This window comes from Diadema antillarum, unplaced genomic scaffold (assembly GCF_040938485.1).
Source record: "Diadema antillarum isolate AM-2024a unplaced genomic scaffold, OU_Dant_1.0 seq00000146_RagTag, whole genome shotgun sequence".
In the NCBI taxonomy this organism is placed as follows: domain Eukaryota; kingdom Metazoa; phylum Echinodermata; class Echinoidea; order Diadematoida; family Diadematidae; genus Diadema; species Diadema antillarum.
The window spans coordinates 579,058-596,865 of record NW_027271221.1 but is presented as its reverse complement, the minus strand read 5'-3'; the positions used below and the strand labels follow the sequence as shown (position 1 = coordinate 596,865).

Here is a 17,808-nt window from a genome sequence, read left to right as displayed (position 1 = left end):
GACTAAGCACAGGGCGGATCCAGGAATTCTGTAAAGGGGGGCGCGACTAATATTTCTGGTGCCACTTCCGGGTTACATTTCATTTTTTTTCTTTTTATTTCTTTTGTTTTTAACGAAAAATAAAGGGGGCGTGCGCCGGTTGCGCCCCCCTCTTGATCCACCACTGCTACATTGTAAGTGCCTGGGAGTAGACATGGGAGGAGAGACCTCGCCGCGCGCGAGGGAGATTTGCATTTTCAGAATTGAAAATTCGTGATCTGATGCACATTCTGGGTGAAATATTTGGACTATTTTCTGTCAAGAAAAGCAAGAAAATCATTCATCTCTGGAATCATTAAGAGAATAATATGTTTCCTCCCCCCCCCCCCCCCCCTACGTTCATGGGGGTATTAAAAGAACTGCACTGCCCCCGCCCCGATCCTCGAACCCTCGGGAGAAAATCGACACTTAACTTGCACGCAATTGTTTGATTCGAAGACACCGTACCATACAATAATCATGGCGACTCTGTGCAGACTGCGTGCAATTGCCGGCCTTCAAAATTTTGCCAGAATTAGCCATTTTAGGAGTATTTCATCGCGATGTGCATCTTTTCCAGTCTTGCATAAACAACCAGTCACACAGAAGGTAGATCTTCATCAAAGAATTGTCGAGGTAAGTTTGTATGGTAGCAACGTTTAATAGTCGAAGTTCATATAATACCACTCATCATTACCCATGCCATGATGGCCATGTTACCACACTTGTCCAGTCGAGTCGATCAGTCAACGAGCTACAGACACTGTAAATTACAGTAGGCCTAGGCCTTGGGGCCTACAACTGTGTAAAATTTAACTACGACAGCTACGTAAACCTAGCCCGACCAGACGCCTGTCGCTATTTCAGTTCGGGAAACCCACTCACAAGGGGGGCCCCTCCTTATATTATACAACCCGTCCCCCTTATACACTGTAAGTAACCCCGTCCCCCTTATAATTAACCCCCGGGGCACCCCTTATAAGGAGTCTCCACGCTTTTTTGCAATGCAACGCGAAAATGAAAGGACTGCGGTAATTTGCTTGATTATGTCCATAAAGCTTCACAAGTTTCCTAGTTACTCACGAAATTTGAGCAAAATCGGTTTGAGGCATCATATCTAAAATCATGGATTTACATGTAAATGCGATGTCAAACGACCCATGCGAATGCTGAAATGCGAGCGATTACTGGCGTGAGTGTCGCCAGGCGCGGCGGCGCGGCAATGCTTGAGTGCAGACGTGGCGACTGAGTACGAATCCGTACTCAGTCGCCACGTCTGCACTCAAGCATTGCCGCGCCGCCGCGCCTGGCGACACTCACGCCAGTAATCGCTCGCATTTCAGCATTCGCATGGGTCGTTTGACATCGCATTTAAATCAATGATTTCAATAGATATGAATGCCTCAAACCAATTTTGCTCAAATTTCGTGAGTAACTAGGAAACTTGTGAAGCTTTATGGACATAATCAAGCGAATTGCCGCAGTCCTTTCATTTTCGCGTTGCATTGCAAAAAAGCGTGGAGACTCCTTATAAGGGGTGCCCCGGGGGATACTTATAAGGGGGACGGGGTTACTTATAATAGGGCGTCGGTAGCGCGATGCGCTTTGTCATCCCCTTCGAAATTCACGCAAAAGTCGCGAGTTCACAAGTCATCTTTGAACTAGATTTTCTAGGTCTATATGCATCTACAGAACATAAAACTACTTCAAAACATTTTTTACAATAAGAGAAATCTATCATATTATCTCCGATACTAATTCAAATTGATATCACGAAAGTCACATTTTGAATGCAAAAGCGCTAGCATTTTCAAATAAACTTACGACTACCAGATGCGTTCAGTGCGTGTTGGGCAATGGGCAAACGTAGGGCGCGCGTTCGGTCAAAAAGTGGACCCACAATTTTGGCTTAAAATCACCTTTCGGGCATTTTCGCGGGTTTATCCCGGGAACAAATCTCCATAAATTTGGTATCATATGAAAGCTTGTGGTGGTCTCATTCTTCTTGTCCTACGCCGAGTTTAGATATCAAGACGTATTGCTACCTAAATTCAGATTTAAGCCTAAACATCGCTATAACTCGGCTGTTCCGTCCGACTGTGAAACTGGCCATACCAGTGTAGGAGGATTCAATGGTGCTGAATCCAAAAATAGCAATGGTTTTTCGCTTATTCCCCAGGATAAACCCGCGAAATAGCGATTAAGATACCCTTGTCAGCATAGTAACAGCATCAGCGAACTAAGCGAGGCGGGGCCTACAAGTCTAGACACGTAGTTACACGCCATGACTCGTGGTTACGGCGCGCACTTACGCAAAGCTCCATACAGTCGAGTCGGTTTTGCATGCATAGGTACAATGTTCAGCCTCCGCACCTAGCTGCTATAGCGCACCGCCGGTACGTAACGTGAGTACCGGTACATGTGCGCGTCTCCATGTACACTGTACTACATATCGCACATGCACTACTACTGTGTGCGCTTTTACTCCGCCGCGCTGTTAGACCTACAACCCGTACGTTTGTATGTATGATGGGTCATCGGTCTCGTACGTAAACCCGTGTGTACAAATCGCGTGCGAGTGCAACGGTTTAGTACAAGTGCGTGCCGCGGGATCGAAGCGGGCCTCGCACGTAACACAGCTGGCTGGGTAGGTGTGTGCTAGCTGACAAGGATGCGCGCTTAGCCAATAGAAACACGCGCGCTTTGAATGTGATGAACGCAGTGAATAGCACCGCCCACTGGAGTGCGCTTGACAGTGAATTTCATTACGCTCGCGACCCACTTTTTCGCCAAGGTTTTGACAGCGTGAGGATGAAAAATACCCTGTTTTTATTTGCTCATAACTTCACTATTATTCATGATTATGGTGAGAAATTTTGCACATGTATTATGTAAACTATGGACATTATGGATATGTATGTTTTAGTGTGAAATGACTTGTATTTCTCCAGTTGCAAAAATCTACCAGACACACTACTTATAAGGGGGACGGGTTACTTATAAGGAGGGGCCCCCCTTGTGAGTGGGTTTCCCGAACTGATTTACAGCGACTGGGCTGTGTAATATTATAGTTAACGTGAACCATGCATCCGCATCCCAGATCAGATTCCAGCCATTCATGCGCGCTAGTTAACCATCCAACACTGCTCAAAAAGAACCCGAGATATGAGGTGGTACTCTGAAAATCTTCCTAAGTTTCTTCCTAATTTTCTTCCTAAGTGAGAAAGTTAGGAAGTGCCTAATTAATTTAACAGAACAGTAGGCCCTAGAGAAGTAGGACTAGGAAAGACAGAATTGGTAAATTAGTAGGGTGTCTGGAGCATTTTTGTAACTTTTGAAATTCTGTGAGAAACGAATTGTGAATTATTTCATATGAAAGAGAATTAGACCCTACATCATTAAGACATATTTCAAATTTCATGGCGAAATGATGTTTCTATCTTGAGATATTTAACTTTGAAATCACAGCAATATCACCCCCTTTTTTTACGAGCACGCGTGAAAATGTGACCCAATCATGTTTGCAAACAGCGCCGAAAAGCTGCATTCGCGTGTGGATCTCCAGCGATCAGATAATGAGCGTACAGCGGTTAGAAAATACGCGTAACAAGTGCGGAAGCCACTCCCCCTATGTGTTGTCATAGTGGACCCTGTGTGCGCTGCGTGCGTACGTATATGGGCAATTCCATGGTAACTGACGTTACACGTAAGGATTTTCATGAAATTGTTTACCTTGTAGTTTTGTGAATGAAAGCACCTTGGGCTTGCAATTAGCATTGATGAATAAGTTCATGAGAATGAAGAAATAGGTGGAAAGTTTTTCTCTCAAACTGCATTTCTTATCACATAGCAAGTGAAAATGTGTCGGTAACTGACGTTACGGAAAAAGGACATGGGAAATTATGGTGTAGATATAAATGGAAATATCTCATGTCCCTGACTTTTAGCCTTTATGTGTTTAATATGGCAATACACCTAGGTTCTTAGGAACAGGTGTGCAAAATAATGTGCACTTTAGTTGTCTCCTTTTACCACCATGCCAATTTCAGTGAAGGCATGACGGTAACTGACGTTACGTAACTGACGTTACGCTTACATTTGCCATAGGGTTTACACATGCAAAATCATGATTGGGAATAGCTATGTGATATTTCATAATTCTGACCATTCAGAATGATTTGGTTGATATGGAGTTATACCTTGGTTCATCAGTCATAAATACACAATGAAATGAAACAGTAGTCCATTTTCTTTGTGTTCTATGAAAACTTAAAGGTAAACATGTCAGTAACTGACATTACGTAACTGACGTTACACATACTTTGCCGTGGGGTTTACAGAGAACTAATTTATTTAACAGGTTATTATACTGCTGCAATGTACCATTGACAATCCCAGGCAACTACAGCAACAAATTAAAACAAAATCTAAAGACACAAATAATATTGGGTGGGCCCTTAGGGGGCACCCCCCCCCCCCCCATGCCATAGCACAGTTGGGCAAAAATAATGTAAATGCACAAGAGGATATTTCTTGACATTTGTCTGAAGATTTAATTTTTATTCAACATTTATGATTACACAGAGCCATTAATAGATTAAGCAGTTCCAAGTATGAATATATTGACATGGCTAAGGGCTTTTTTGTTTGTTTGTTTGTTTGTTTGTTTTTTAATGAACAGGAAAGTTTTTATCTACATAGAGTGCTCCACCCATAATACCTTGTATTACTACACAAAACATGGATATTTTTGTGCTTGAAAAAAATATCAAAATATCTTCCAGGTCATGGGGAAAAAAACATGTATCAACTCATAAATATGCATAAATATGTATGAAATCTATTGTGATATATTTCTCCTTCTTTTCTTTATTTTACTCCTGATGATCTCCATCATCAATTGATTTAAATGAAAAGTGTCGCACTTTTGATATTTCTCTGTGAAGAAGAAAAATAAATGCTTTTTTGGTCAAAAGAGCATTATTGTTTTATTCCTAGCTTGAAGTAATTTAACTGTTTTTCTTTTCCTTTTCACTGATATATCACGGCTTGCAAGTCCATTCGAGATACCAAGAAATCGGACTTTGCAACGAAAGAATACTAAAATCAATATAAAAAACTCTTCCTGTTCATAATTATCATGTGTTGTATTACAAAATGTCCCTGCATGAATAGAATAAAGTAATCAACAAATACACACTGTATGAACAATTTTTTTTAAACCCTATAGAATCCTCTCTCACTTTGAGCAACATCAGTGTTAAGTTTCAAACAATAATGAGTTCATGCCTTATGTACACAAGATGAGCCATGTTAACTACAGCACACATTTAAGTGCAAGAGAAGAAATATCTGTTTGTGCATTTGCCTTGAGGTAGAAACTTGACTAAGCTTCCTGAAAAAAAAAGAAAAATGCCAGCAAAAGCAAACATTGGTGAAGATTGTTAAACTGTTGGTATACAGCTGTGCAGAAGTTTTGTTTGTTTGTTTTTTTTTTTGTAGAAAATGTGGTTAACATGCAATCATGTCACTGATTAAGCCTACAAACTTTGGTAGCTTTATCATCTTGTAGGACTGGGAATATACTAATTTGAGTGCATATATACTGCATGTGGCAAACTAAACTTCCAGATGATTTAACCTTAAACTTGTGCTGAATCAAAAATCGAAAGCTCAAGCCCCCCCCCCCCAAAAAAAAAAGATAATCATGGTAAATGAATGAATAAATGAATTTAGAAATAAAATAAAATTTTAAAAAATATATCCATGGACATACCATGGTAATGACATCATTTCCTATGAAAGGGATTGCTGCTATTTGTTGTAAGTTGACTTCCCAGATGTATTGAAATGGCCAAAAGTCAAAAAATTTGCCTCAGTTATAATTACGGTCATGGTAACTGACGTTACATACTTGTGTATGACGTTTCGGTAACTGACGTTACACATTTTGTAGTGTTCATTTTGACTCTCCAGTATGCCAAGTATCCTTATTTCTGGTATTAAAATAAAGGCATATGGGCATACATTAGAAATCCCAAGTTACATCATACAGCTCACTTCCTTTGATGAATAAACTTAAAAATTCCTTGTTTTTGGTAACTGATGTTACATCCATCATTATCAAAGTAATTAACAGTTTTTATCAAATTCTTTAAAGCTACCAGCTTTTTTTTTCTATCGTGTGGTAAAAGACTTCTCTGGTAACTGCATACATATGAAAGATTGTTGTTTAGAGTACTAATAAAGTGGATATACAGAGAGTAAGTTATGCGACAATACACTCTTTTCACCATTGAGTTATAGGCATATTTTGGCAGCCATTTTGAAAATCAAAATGGCCGCTTTTATTGAAAAACATAATGATTCTTAAAACTTCAACTCAAGTACTGTCTGAAAATGTATGGTGTTTGAAACAAATATCATTTTGAATTTTTGGCACCTGTGTCCTAGTTACCGTGGAATTGCCCATATGTGCTCGGTATTCAGTTTACATTCGATTCGCATGTACCGTATTGAGCGCCCTACAACACGTACGAACCCCGCGTACATTGTATGTATGCAGGCGCAGCTGGCAGCAGCTCAGCGCATGCAGCCCGCCGGTAAAGTTCGGGGAGCTGAGCGGAGAGCATTGCGATGTAAAGCCCAGCTCACACCTTTGCGGTTTTTGCTGCGTATAGCTGCGTCAGTCAAACGCAGCCTGAAAGCAGCCTAACGCAGCACTCCGCGGCAAAATATTTTGTAGCAGTCACATTGTTGCGTTGTAGCTCGTATATTTTGTACAAAATGGTTGCCTACGGTTGCCTTAGTTTGCTTTTCACCTCGCTCCAGCTCGCTTTTGCTCGTAATAGTACGATTCAGTACGAAGATTGCTCGCCCCGTTGCGCGTGTACCTCGTTCGCCACTAGTTCGTTGCTCGCTGGCATCTCGCACTAGCTCGTAGCAGCTCGCATGAACTCGCTTCTCCTCGTTTCACTGCTCATCCACTCGACTGTTACTCGTTCCGGCTCGATCCGCTGTGTATCAATTCGCCCTGCTGCGTATAAGCTCGTAGAGAGCTTTACTGGTATAAAAAATTTGACATTTTACAGTTACGGGGGTGGGGGGGGGGGCACAAGGACTTTTTGATTCAAATTCTTCAAAAAGCACTAAATTTGGTACACGTGTTGCCAAAAGCATACTAGTGTATTTCATTTTTTGATGGGGGCCAAGAAGGGCGCCCTGAGGCCATATTGGCCAAATTCAATATGGCCGCCATCTGAAATTCAAAAGTCACTTCCATTGTTTAAAAAGGTAAACATTTCACAATAATTTTCAAAATCTGTACTATAGGTTTTCTGGGTCAATGAAATCGATTCTGAATGTTGTTTTCATGGTCTGAAGTCAACTTTTCCTTATAGGGTCACCCTTAATGTCGCTTTGGGTCAGGACATTATTTTCACTACAGGTTATTTCAAAATGGCTTGCCTACGGTCACTATAACAGGAATGACAACCTTGCTCATTACCTGCAGTTGCTGAGGACTAAACAGAGCATATTACTGTGTTAAAAAATTACTTTTCAGCAATATACATTGTGTGGTAATACAATTCTGAGAAGAAACAAAATTTCCACAAAACCTACAATAACAGCGGGAAACTCATTTTGAGGTGTTTTTAAAAACTGATATGTTTGAATCTGATGTTGCTGAAAGCACACAATCATTCCAAAAGCTTCATGATTTGATAAGCATATTGTGTTTCTTAGTCAACTAAGTGAATTCTAATTAAATGTAACTAGATTTTGTATGAACACATGTATACGCAGTCATAGCGAGCTAAAGCGAGCAGCATCGAACAGGATCGAGGAGGAACGAGGTAAGGCGAGGATGAACGAGGGGGAGCGAGCGACGGACGAGCTAGATTCGCAATGAAGCGAGTTACATCCGCAACGGTCCTTGGTAATGCGAGCAGAGTACTAGGAGTAGAGTGAGGTGATGCGAGGTAAAGCGAGGTAACGCGAATGAAAGCGAGGTAAGTCGAGGTGAAGCGAGCTGGTATCGTAACCATACGCAGTGAAACGCAGTTCAAAGTAAAGCTGCGTTGGCCTGCGTTAAGCAGCTCGTTGTCGCTCGCCCTTTCTCGTCCTTGCTCGCACTAGCTGGTTGTCCCTCGTCTTAGCTCGTATGAATTTTGATCTTGCGTTCAGTTGCGGATGTTTGAAAAAATTTCAAACAAGCTAGCTAGAACGCAAAGCCTCTGCGTTAGTCTGCGTATTAACCTCGTATTAGCTCGTTTCATTGCATAGTGCTGCGTTGGGCTGCGTTAGACTGCGTTCGGGCAATACGCAGCTGAACGCAAGCTTGAAACGCAAAGGTGTGAGCTAGGCTTAAGGCAGGGCAGCCGGCATGGCGAGCATGGTTTGAAGAAATATGCAGTCGATTGTCGAGAGCAGGTGCACGCAGCTCGCGTGAAATGTACAAGCTACAACCATCCTCATGAGGGGGGGCAGTCCTCGTACGCGGGAGCGGTCCTCATGAGCGGGTTTCCCGGACTGATGTAATGCACTTGTCAATGTAATGACTCACCCCACTACCCCCGGACATTTGTGCATCATTTCCTCGTTTGTTCCGTCAAATTTGTGACCCAGGTGTTCGTCATTTTACCAGCTTTGTCCGTCAAATTTTTGACCGAGGGGTGCGTCAAAATCCCATCATTGTCGGTCAAATTTTTGACCGAGGGGTGCGTCATGGTACGTCACTTGGCTATGGAAAATAACACGCATTATTTTAAACCGAGGGGTGCGTCCTGGTACGTCACTTGGCTATGGAAAACTGCACGCATTTTTGCACGCTACCAGTACCGGATACACGTACCACGAGTGAAATTACAGTGAGCGGTGTCCCGCGGCAAGTGAAAATCAAATTCGGGAAGTGTTTTGGAATAAGAAGGAAAAATGCTTGCCAGAATCTGGCAAGCACATAATTTAAAAGACACCCTTTCTCCTTACATTTTCCCTCCAACAAACCCATGAAATCTGTGGTGACAAAGGCAAATTCTTGACAGTAAAAGAAGCGGCAGCAGAAGAAACTGCCTGCAGCATGCCATTTTCTGCTCGCGGGATAGCCCGACCAGACGCGCGACGCTGTTGTAGCTGTGCGAATCTCTACGTACAGCGAATAGGCTGTATGTAGTTACTCGCGGGAATGCCGTGGCGTGGTGTGTACCTGCGCTGCAGCAGTATGCATCCACCGCACTAGCAATGGCCGCACACACACAGCGCATCTGCACACATGTGATTGTCATGTATGGATTGCATGCACAGGGCAGCAGCGTGATGTACGGTGAGTGACGGTACGGTGCTTACAGGGCCATGGTAAGGGAAACTTGCCTAAACTTTTACAAATTATGTTTACGAACCAAAAGAAAATGAAATTGCGTGAATAAAACGTACGCAAAAATCGTTTCAGTATTTACGGGGGTGCGTCAAATGTACCGGGGATGTCCGTCAAAAAAGTGACCGAGGTGTGCGTCACTTTCAACGTGTTGTCCGTCAAAAAAGTGACTGTGGTGTTCGTCACTTGCAGCGTTTTGTCCGTCAAAAAAGTGACTGTGGTGTCCGTCAAAAACCCTGTGTGGTCAGTCAAAAAATGACCATGACGCACCCATGTCCGGGGGTAGTGGGGTGCGTAATTACATTGACAAGTGCATAACAAGTTTATAGGCCGTAGCTTGGTACATGTAGGTCATCCTAATCCCCTCCCACTGCACTGTTCTTTCTTGAGCCAATATGGGCAAAATGCCGTAGATAGAACTATCAATAATCATAAGGAACCAACCAAAGACAATCGTAATTAGCGGTTTTCATATAAAGATTAGATGTACACCAAGCCATGAAATGAGATTAATTATCCGTAGATTGATACGTAATATACACATGAAAAGTGTTGAAATCAGCCGATTTTTTTTTTTGTTTTCTTGTAAAAATTTTGCATTTTAATAACTTTTCACGTTTATGATTTTCCCATTATAGTAGCGAGCTCCCTAGCGACCACTATTAGCCCTAGCGACTTCGATTTGCCGATCATCGTAAGTACAGAGTGTAGAGAGCTGAGCCAGCGCGCGGCGTCCGAGGGCAGTCGTAAATCACACAACACCCATAGTGACTCCCGCGGCAGCAACCGCAAAGCTCTTCATGGGCTCCAATCGGGCTAGCCAATTTCACTGAAACAGGCATTGCAAGGTTCATTTCGTGTACCGTTGTAATGTATACTGAGCCTACGTGAGGTTGATTAATTTTGCTTTCAAAAAATCAGAAAACATTTCAATTTTGAAAAAAGTAAAGTTTGTACTGCCATATTTTGCGCAATGTGGATTAAATGCAAAAATACACCCAAGGTCACGACAAATAAGTGCGAAATTTCGACTTAGCATGCCGAACAGATCATCCTCCTCGGGCTACTAGCGGTAGGTAGCAGACGCAAACCTACATACAGGATGGCAAAAGTAGTTCAGGTTTGTGATTCGAACATGTCGTTTGCAGTACGGCCGTATTACTTTTGAAAAGGTTGATATCAATGCACCCCTGTCATAACTGCTACAGCTAACGATCGTCACGAATGGGCTCAGAAACTGAGCACACTGCGTGTGTACAAACGATGTACATGCGCGTGAGTGCCATCCAGTGCTGAATGATGAATGCTAATATTATCATGACGTAGGGTTAAATACACATCAGTCCGGGAAATCTGCTCATGACTGAGGCCTGCTCCCCCTCACGAGCACCCCTCCGCTTCACCTCATGAGCATCTCCACCCTCCTCATGAGGACCCTGGGGAGAGCGACTCATGAGCCCCCCGTCCCGGTTCACTTTTCATCCATCTCGCATCTGACAAATTGGTGCAACTTTGCACGGTGATTTTTTGTTTTACACACATGTCCGCTCTCCATGATGAAAAGAAGAAAAAATTCTGTCTGCGCTTTTCAACAAAAATCAAGTTTTAATAAACCGATGCACAGCGACCCATCGAAGCACAGGCGCCAGCGGGTTTGCTCAATGCAGGGCTGCTGCACCTATAGTATTGGCCTGATCTGACTCAATATCTTCTGGGATTTTTTTTTTTTCCTGCGGCTCGCATTTCTCCATGCACGAATCTGCCCCATAACCACATGAAACTGAAGTCTGACATTAGATAATCCTAAAAAAAGAGAAAAATAAAATCAGAGATTACCTGACCTTGTGCATACATTTTATATTCCAAAAATACTACATACACAACTGTAGGTCTATTCCACAATGACAAGTGCTGATACTAACTATAGAGTAGATCGGTAGGCCCTACTTGAGTTGAATTTGTCAGCAAACTTATCACTTTTTAGGTACAGCTGTATTATGGGTTCACTTTCTTCTGCCATTCTGCCTGTATTTCAGCTTCTCAACAATTACCATTGTGAACCAAAGTTTACTATATGTGACCCGCTACAACAAAATGATCCTAAAGTCGGGCGAGGTCGGTTATTTGAAAATTGCATGACACAATTCCCTAATCTTTCTGCTTTAAATTGATATACAACACGTCTTATAAAAATAATCGGCTGCGGAGATATCGATGTTTAAAAGAGAGCATGTCAAGACGTCTGGGAAATCACTGTTTCGAGAAAAGCGCCCTAAAAGTTCTCCTCGCAACGCAATCACAGTCAAGAGACACGCAAGTCAGTATTCACCTGCGGACAATAGAAGGTAAGCCCTAGCAACCCCCGAAATGCTCATTCAAACACAGCGTCGGCGGTCTCCTCACCGACCAATCAGTGACCAGGATGTCAGGAGAAGCGGCTGGGCATAGCGCAACCCGCCCGCACGCACCAGTCGACTGGGCAGAGTGCGAGCTTCACGCTTCAGTTAGCGGCAAGCAGCAAACTGACCAATGAGATCACTCTGGTCATTGTTAGGGGCGGAGCCTATGTGTGGCGCTCAATCCGAATGTTCGAACCAGTTTCTGCTTCGTTGAAACGCCAAAAAACATGGCCCAGAAAAACGCTATTTTTTGGTCTTTCCTTTCATCATTTTGCTTCAAAATTTCGACAGATGATAGAAGACATGTCAGACTCTAATAATATGTCAAATTCAGAAAATCGTAAGTTTTGACCAGTTTTGATGCTCTAACTTCAAACTCGATTTTCACGGCTTCGACCGTGCGCGACTTTAGGACCATTTTGTTGTAGCGGGTCACATATATGAATAATGAAATTTTTGCCTACTGTAGGTGGTGTATAGCTGTTATTATTAGATCATGCCTTCAGAAAGTGCATGGATTGTAGATTAGTTCTACCGATTCGCTACCTTGCATTTCCTGATACGAATACCGGAATGCCTATCGTACGCGCAATATCTGCTAAAATTGGTCAGCCACTCTGACGGAAAGCTGGCATCTACCGTATAATACTCCAGGGCCCAGTTGTGAGAAACTCGGAAAATCAAACTCAAGTCCCCCAAAAATTGTAAGCAACTTTGTGTTTAAACACAAGTCCATTGCAGAAAAGATGTTTGATTTCATTATATGCGAATATCAAATGCAATCTTGATGAATTAAACACAACTTTGCGCTTGATTTTGACCAAATGCAAAGCTTTGAACGATACTTGTGTTTCATGTGAAGTTCCGTAGCAAAGCGAGTTTGTAGCAATGGGACCGCGCCTAGAGTGTGCCTAGAGCAGAGTAAGCGTTACAGAAGCCAGCATACCCCAACATGACAGTTCATCACCCTTAGCTGGCTAATTTCAGCACAACATATGCCTCCGCCAGGCACACGCATGTATGCATACAATTGTACAATGAGTAGGGAGCAAGTCTGGAAATGGTGGAAGTTGTTATTTTTGCGTGCACTCAGCAATGTTTATTGCAATAGAAATTTACTCGATTAAATTCTAAATCAGTATTGATTAGACATCTTTGTAGATCTGCTTGATTTCAGACAAATGTGCAGCAACTTGTAAGAATGTGCAGGACAGTGACAGTGTTAAGTTTGGCCATTGTTTTACATGGCCCAAGGGTTCAGTTTGTACATGTACACTGTATTGTATATAAAGGTGGGCCATTGCATTGTTGGGCCATTGCATTGTTGGTCCAAGTACAAGTACAAATTACCATAACTGTCATATCATTACAATGTCTATAGTACATACAATATACATATTACATGGCTGTGTAAAGTTAAAAGGTACATTGTCAATCAGATTATCAGAATATATGTGTGACATGCAAATGGTCAAAATGGAAGGTTAAGGAGTATTGCAAGATGTACAAATGTACGTTGAAGGGTTTCTAGAGAGGAAATGGAAAAGAAAGGAGAGGAAGATAAACTTGTAGTGATTTGAGGAGGTACAAGAAGTTTAATTGGAAAGGATGAAATCGAGGTAATGTGTGATAAGAAGTAGAACAGGCAGTTTTACTTGTTTTCTTTTTTCTTTTCTTTTTTCTTCTGGCTATTTTGCTAGTTGTCCAGGCCTGTCCGTCATTATGGCTCCGGGGCAGAGATGACCATTGACATCATCAAGGAGAGATGTACGTTGGTACTGAAGCTTTTCGACAAGGTCAACCCAGAACAGGTACAATACATGTACATACCGTAGTATCATGATCTTCATTATAAAACATTATTATGAATATTGTGCTTGGAGGAACTTAGAGTCAATAATGACTTCATACATATTCTGCTTTTACATTTTTTAGTTAAAGAACAAGTTTAAGCCACATTGATGTTACAGACTGACAATGAAACAGTATTCCTAAGACATTCATGTACTGTACAATGTGTATGAATAACATATAAAATGTTCATCTACCTGTGTTATCATTACAATGGGATGCCTTTATCATTTGGAAATGTAAGGTAGTTTTGGATAGTGCAAGTGATGTTTTTGGTATAAAATGTTGTCTTCTTGAAGTCTCATTAAAAGTGTGTTCAAATGTTACAGAAAGCCGAACGGCAATATTTTTCTACATGTATGTTATTGAAAACTAAATGTATGTATTAATAAAATACATGACGTATTAAAGTCATCCATCTGTTGTCTCACTTCTGTGGCACTTCAGGTAACATGGGATCTCCACTGTACATGAAACAGGTATACAAAAATTCTGTTTACAAAGATGAAATGCTGTTTTGTTTTACACTCTTATGAAGCCCTGTTTTGACACCACATGTACACATGTATTTGTACATACATTGGGGGCATATTACATGTACACAACGCTTGTACCCCACTTGCCTATTTGAGCATTCATGCAAAGGCCCCTTACAGGTGTAGTTGTAACAGGCAAGTGGGGTTTTCAAATAGCAGCCTGCCTTACAAACTGTATGGGTCATTTCAAGAGTAATGTGGATATATTTTTCACGCTTGCATTCCTCCCATGTTGCAGGTAACACTAGATGCGAAGTTTGTGCAAGATCTGGGTTTGGACAGTTTAGATGCTGTTGAAATCATCATGGCCATCGAAGATGAGTTTGGTAGGTGAAATAAAATTCATATGCTGCATTATTCCAGCAAATTATTGTTTTTATTCAGTATTCTAGTTTAACAGATTGTCGCATGTTTAGTTTTAGAGTAGATTACACTTCTCTTTGGAGAATTGTTGTGGGAAGAAATTGTATATCTTTTAAACCCCCGTAGAGGATGAGTCCTGAGTAAACTCGAGTAGAAGTGTCTGTCGGATTTGCGTGTTGTAGCAAAATCAGCCCGTCCTCAACAGGTTACAAGGACACATCTCTGTGTAAACCACTGTGCTGTAGTGTATCTGGCGATACACAGGCAATTGTCTTTTTTGCCCGTGTCGATGATGCAAATAAGTAATATTTGCCTCATTGCCTCCAAGGATGTGCTGGAAATCAATCAAAAATGAAAATTGAGTAATGTTCAAAAGTTATGAATTTTCGTAAGTTGTGATTAAATCCATGTGTTGTAAGATAAAGAAGACTATGATTTGTATAAAAGATATAAAGGAAATAGAGAGAGAATTCAAGGTATTTTCATATTTTAGCAAAACAAAAGAGCTCTTGATTTAATTGATGAAAAAAAATGAAGTAAATTCCCCATTCGTTCATGCTGTGTATTAATCATGAAATGTTTCCTATTGTTTAAAAAAATAAGAGCAGCCAGTTAATACGTCCATATTTCTTGATACTTTAGTATACTCGTTGTTACAGTATAGTGTGACAAACCAGTATTTTTGCTTTCCTTTCATGCAATCCAGGTGTGGAGATACCAGATGAGACTGCCGAGAAGCTCTTAAACCTCAAGGACGTCGTAGAGTTCCTAGCTGACAGACTAGACATAGCCGAATAAGGGCCTGACCATCCATCCCCATATGTTCATTTGTGTGTGAGTACCAGCGGTTACTTCCTCTTGTCCTTGGTTGGGAATGCTCTGTTTTGATGACCAGTGGTACAGCGCAGTGACTTTTATGGTTTGATTTGTCCTGATGTGGATTGTAGAGCTGTGGGTGACCAGATGGGCAGGAAACAGTGCTGGTACATGTACAACGTACATTTTGTACTCTTCAAGTTGCAAAGGGACCACTGTGTAGAAATGAGTTGGTCATCTGTAGATCTACGTATGGATACGAGATAGCCTTTAGAGATCAGATACTGTAAAAGTGGATATTTTCGCTTGACTAATTTTTCGCATTTGGCCGGATGAGAAGAATTTCGGGTGTTTTTAATTCCACAGAATCAAGACATTAACTACTGGAACATAAGGCATGCAAAGATATTCGCATGCTTTTATTTTCGCGCTAGTTTCTGATTGCGCGAAAATGGCGAAAATTTCAACACCTCGAAAATTTCCACTTTTACAGTAGTTATATGTTCTCAAGAAGTGGGGGGGGGGGGATAAACAAACAAATGGAATAGGCTGTTCATCACTTAGAAAATAGATATAAGAAAAGTGATTGATTGCTAGATTTATGTGATGATTTTGCAAACTTCTTTCTTTTTTTTTTTTTTGCATGGACAGCAATACTTATGATGTCATTGTTACAGCGCACTCCTGTTACAAGTATAACAAAATTTCGTTATAACTGAATAACATAGTGTATAAAGATATAGAGATTATTATTTGGGGATCTGAATTTTGATTTCTTTGTAACAAAAATATTGTTATAACCATCCCGAGGACTTCATTATAAGGGAAGTACACAAGATTTGTGGATTATATCCTACCTGTTTATACACTCCTATGCAAGAGTGTTGCATGCTTTGTATGTGTCATCAATGAACTCCCCCCCCTCATTTTTTGCGGGAGGTGTTAGAATGGTGCAAAACCTGATATTGATCAGAGTATCTTCTCTCTCTCTCACTTACTTTTCTCAACACACAGATTATATCAAGATGAGAGATATCTTGTGCCACTTGGGTTGGAATCTGTGTGATGGACTGCACTGAGCAAGACTTTTCATTTCCTTCACAGAGAGAATGGAGTTTTCGAGTTCACAGATAACCCCATGTGTCCATAGTTGCATACATTGAAGTGCAGCAGTCCAGTCAATGTGATTTTTGTAGTTACTTTGTAGGAAATGAAGGCAGATGTTTCCAAAGGCATGATATTTTTTTTTTCTTCCGTATCCAAATTCAGCTTGATTTAGGTATTCACAGTGAATATTATGGCAACAGAGGGATTTTTATTTTTCCTTATCCAAATTCTGCTTGATTTAGGTATTCACAGTGAATATCATGACAACAGAGGGAATTTAGTATGTGACAAAATCACTCTTGAAGGATATTGAAGTGAGTGTGGAAAGAATGGATTCAGCTCAACTATACAAAGAGATTGTATGACTGTATCACAGGGTTTTCTACCAATTCCTACAGCATATTAACTGCAAACTTTTGGCTTGAATATACAACGTACCATCAATGTTTACATCCTGGGAAAGGTAAAATGGGACTGTCTAAATAATCACTAGCCAGAAAGAAAGTACATAAAAACATGGAATCACTGACATCCAGGGCAAGTTTTCAAATGTATTGAATCTTTGTAGTCTTGAAAATCAGTCTCACCCAGCATTTTCACATCGTGATGTATGTTGTGTCAAATTAGGTTCGGGGTTGCTTGTAGCTCTATGTTTTTGTTCAGCTTCATCCGTGTGGTTTTATATTTGATAAGTTGCAATCAGTCATACTCCTACCTTCATATAGGTGAAGCCTTCATGGTTAATAGCTGCTTGTAACCAATCGACTGTTATCTACCTGAGTTTGAAGAGCTTTGATACATCCTGTGGCCATGGTAGGCCCATGGTTTGGCTTTGTGGCTGTTGTTCTGTGGAATAAAGGGCACCATGAGATTGTGTACAGACTAGCTTTGATACTTGTCCCGAGTCTCATTTTCCATGTCTTTTGACTAAAATGCATAGTGTTTGAGATGCAGTGAATATGATAGAGTGGAAAGTTTGTCATTCTCTCTTATGTCTGATCTGCTAAGAAAGAAGCATATATTCATCATTGCACATGTATATACATATATTTGAGGCTGCATAGGTTGCTTTTATGTTTCTTTTGCTCATAAGGAAGCAAACAGGCTGCTACAGAATAGGTTGAACGATGTAAAATACAAAAAGACTTACTCCCTGTTCAGACAAAAAGCCTTTATACCGAAACCTTACAAAGAACTGCCATAATTGTGTCATCCTTTCATTGTATGTTTAGCTTTTGGACCTTTCAGACACATTTCCCAACCAATTAGAAAAACAAAACAAAACAACAACAAAAAAACATTGTGAAGATGTGCAGTTTTCCACTGTGCATGTTGTTATGGTCAC

At 41.0% G+C, this 17,808-nt stretch overlaps 1 protein-coding gene across 1 annotated transcript; it reads left to right on the top strand.

Annotated features, from left to right (window-relative positions):
* The first annotated feature begins 498 nt into the window (after positions 1 to 498).
* Positions 499 to 17,469, top strand: LOC139727718 (acyl carrier protein-like). Its single transcript, XM_071638697.1, has 5 exons — positions 499 to 654; positions 13,491 to 13,601; positions 14,416 to 14,503; positions 15,247 to 15,374; positions 16,371 to 17,469. Exons 1-4 carry the CDS (start codon positions 499 to 501, stop codon positions 15,336 to 15,338), a joined length of 447 nt encoding a protein of 148 aa, XP_071494798.1. The 3' UTR covers positions 15,339 to 15,374; positions 16,371 to 17,469.
* Positions 17,470 to 17,808: the final 339 nt, after the last annotated feature.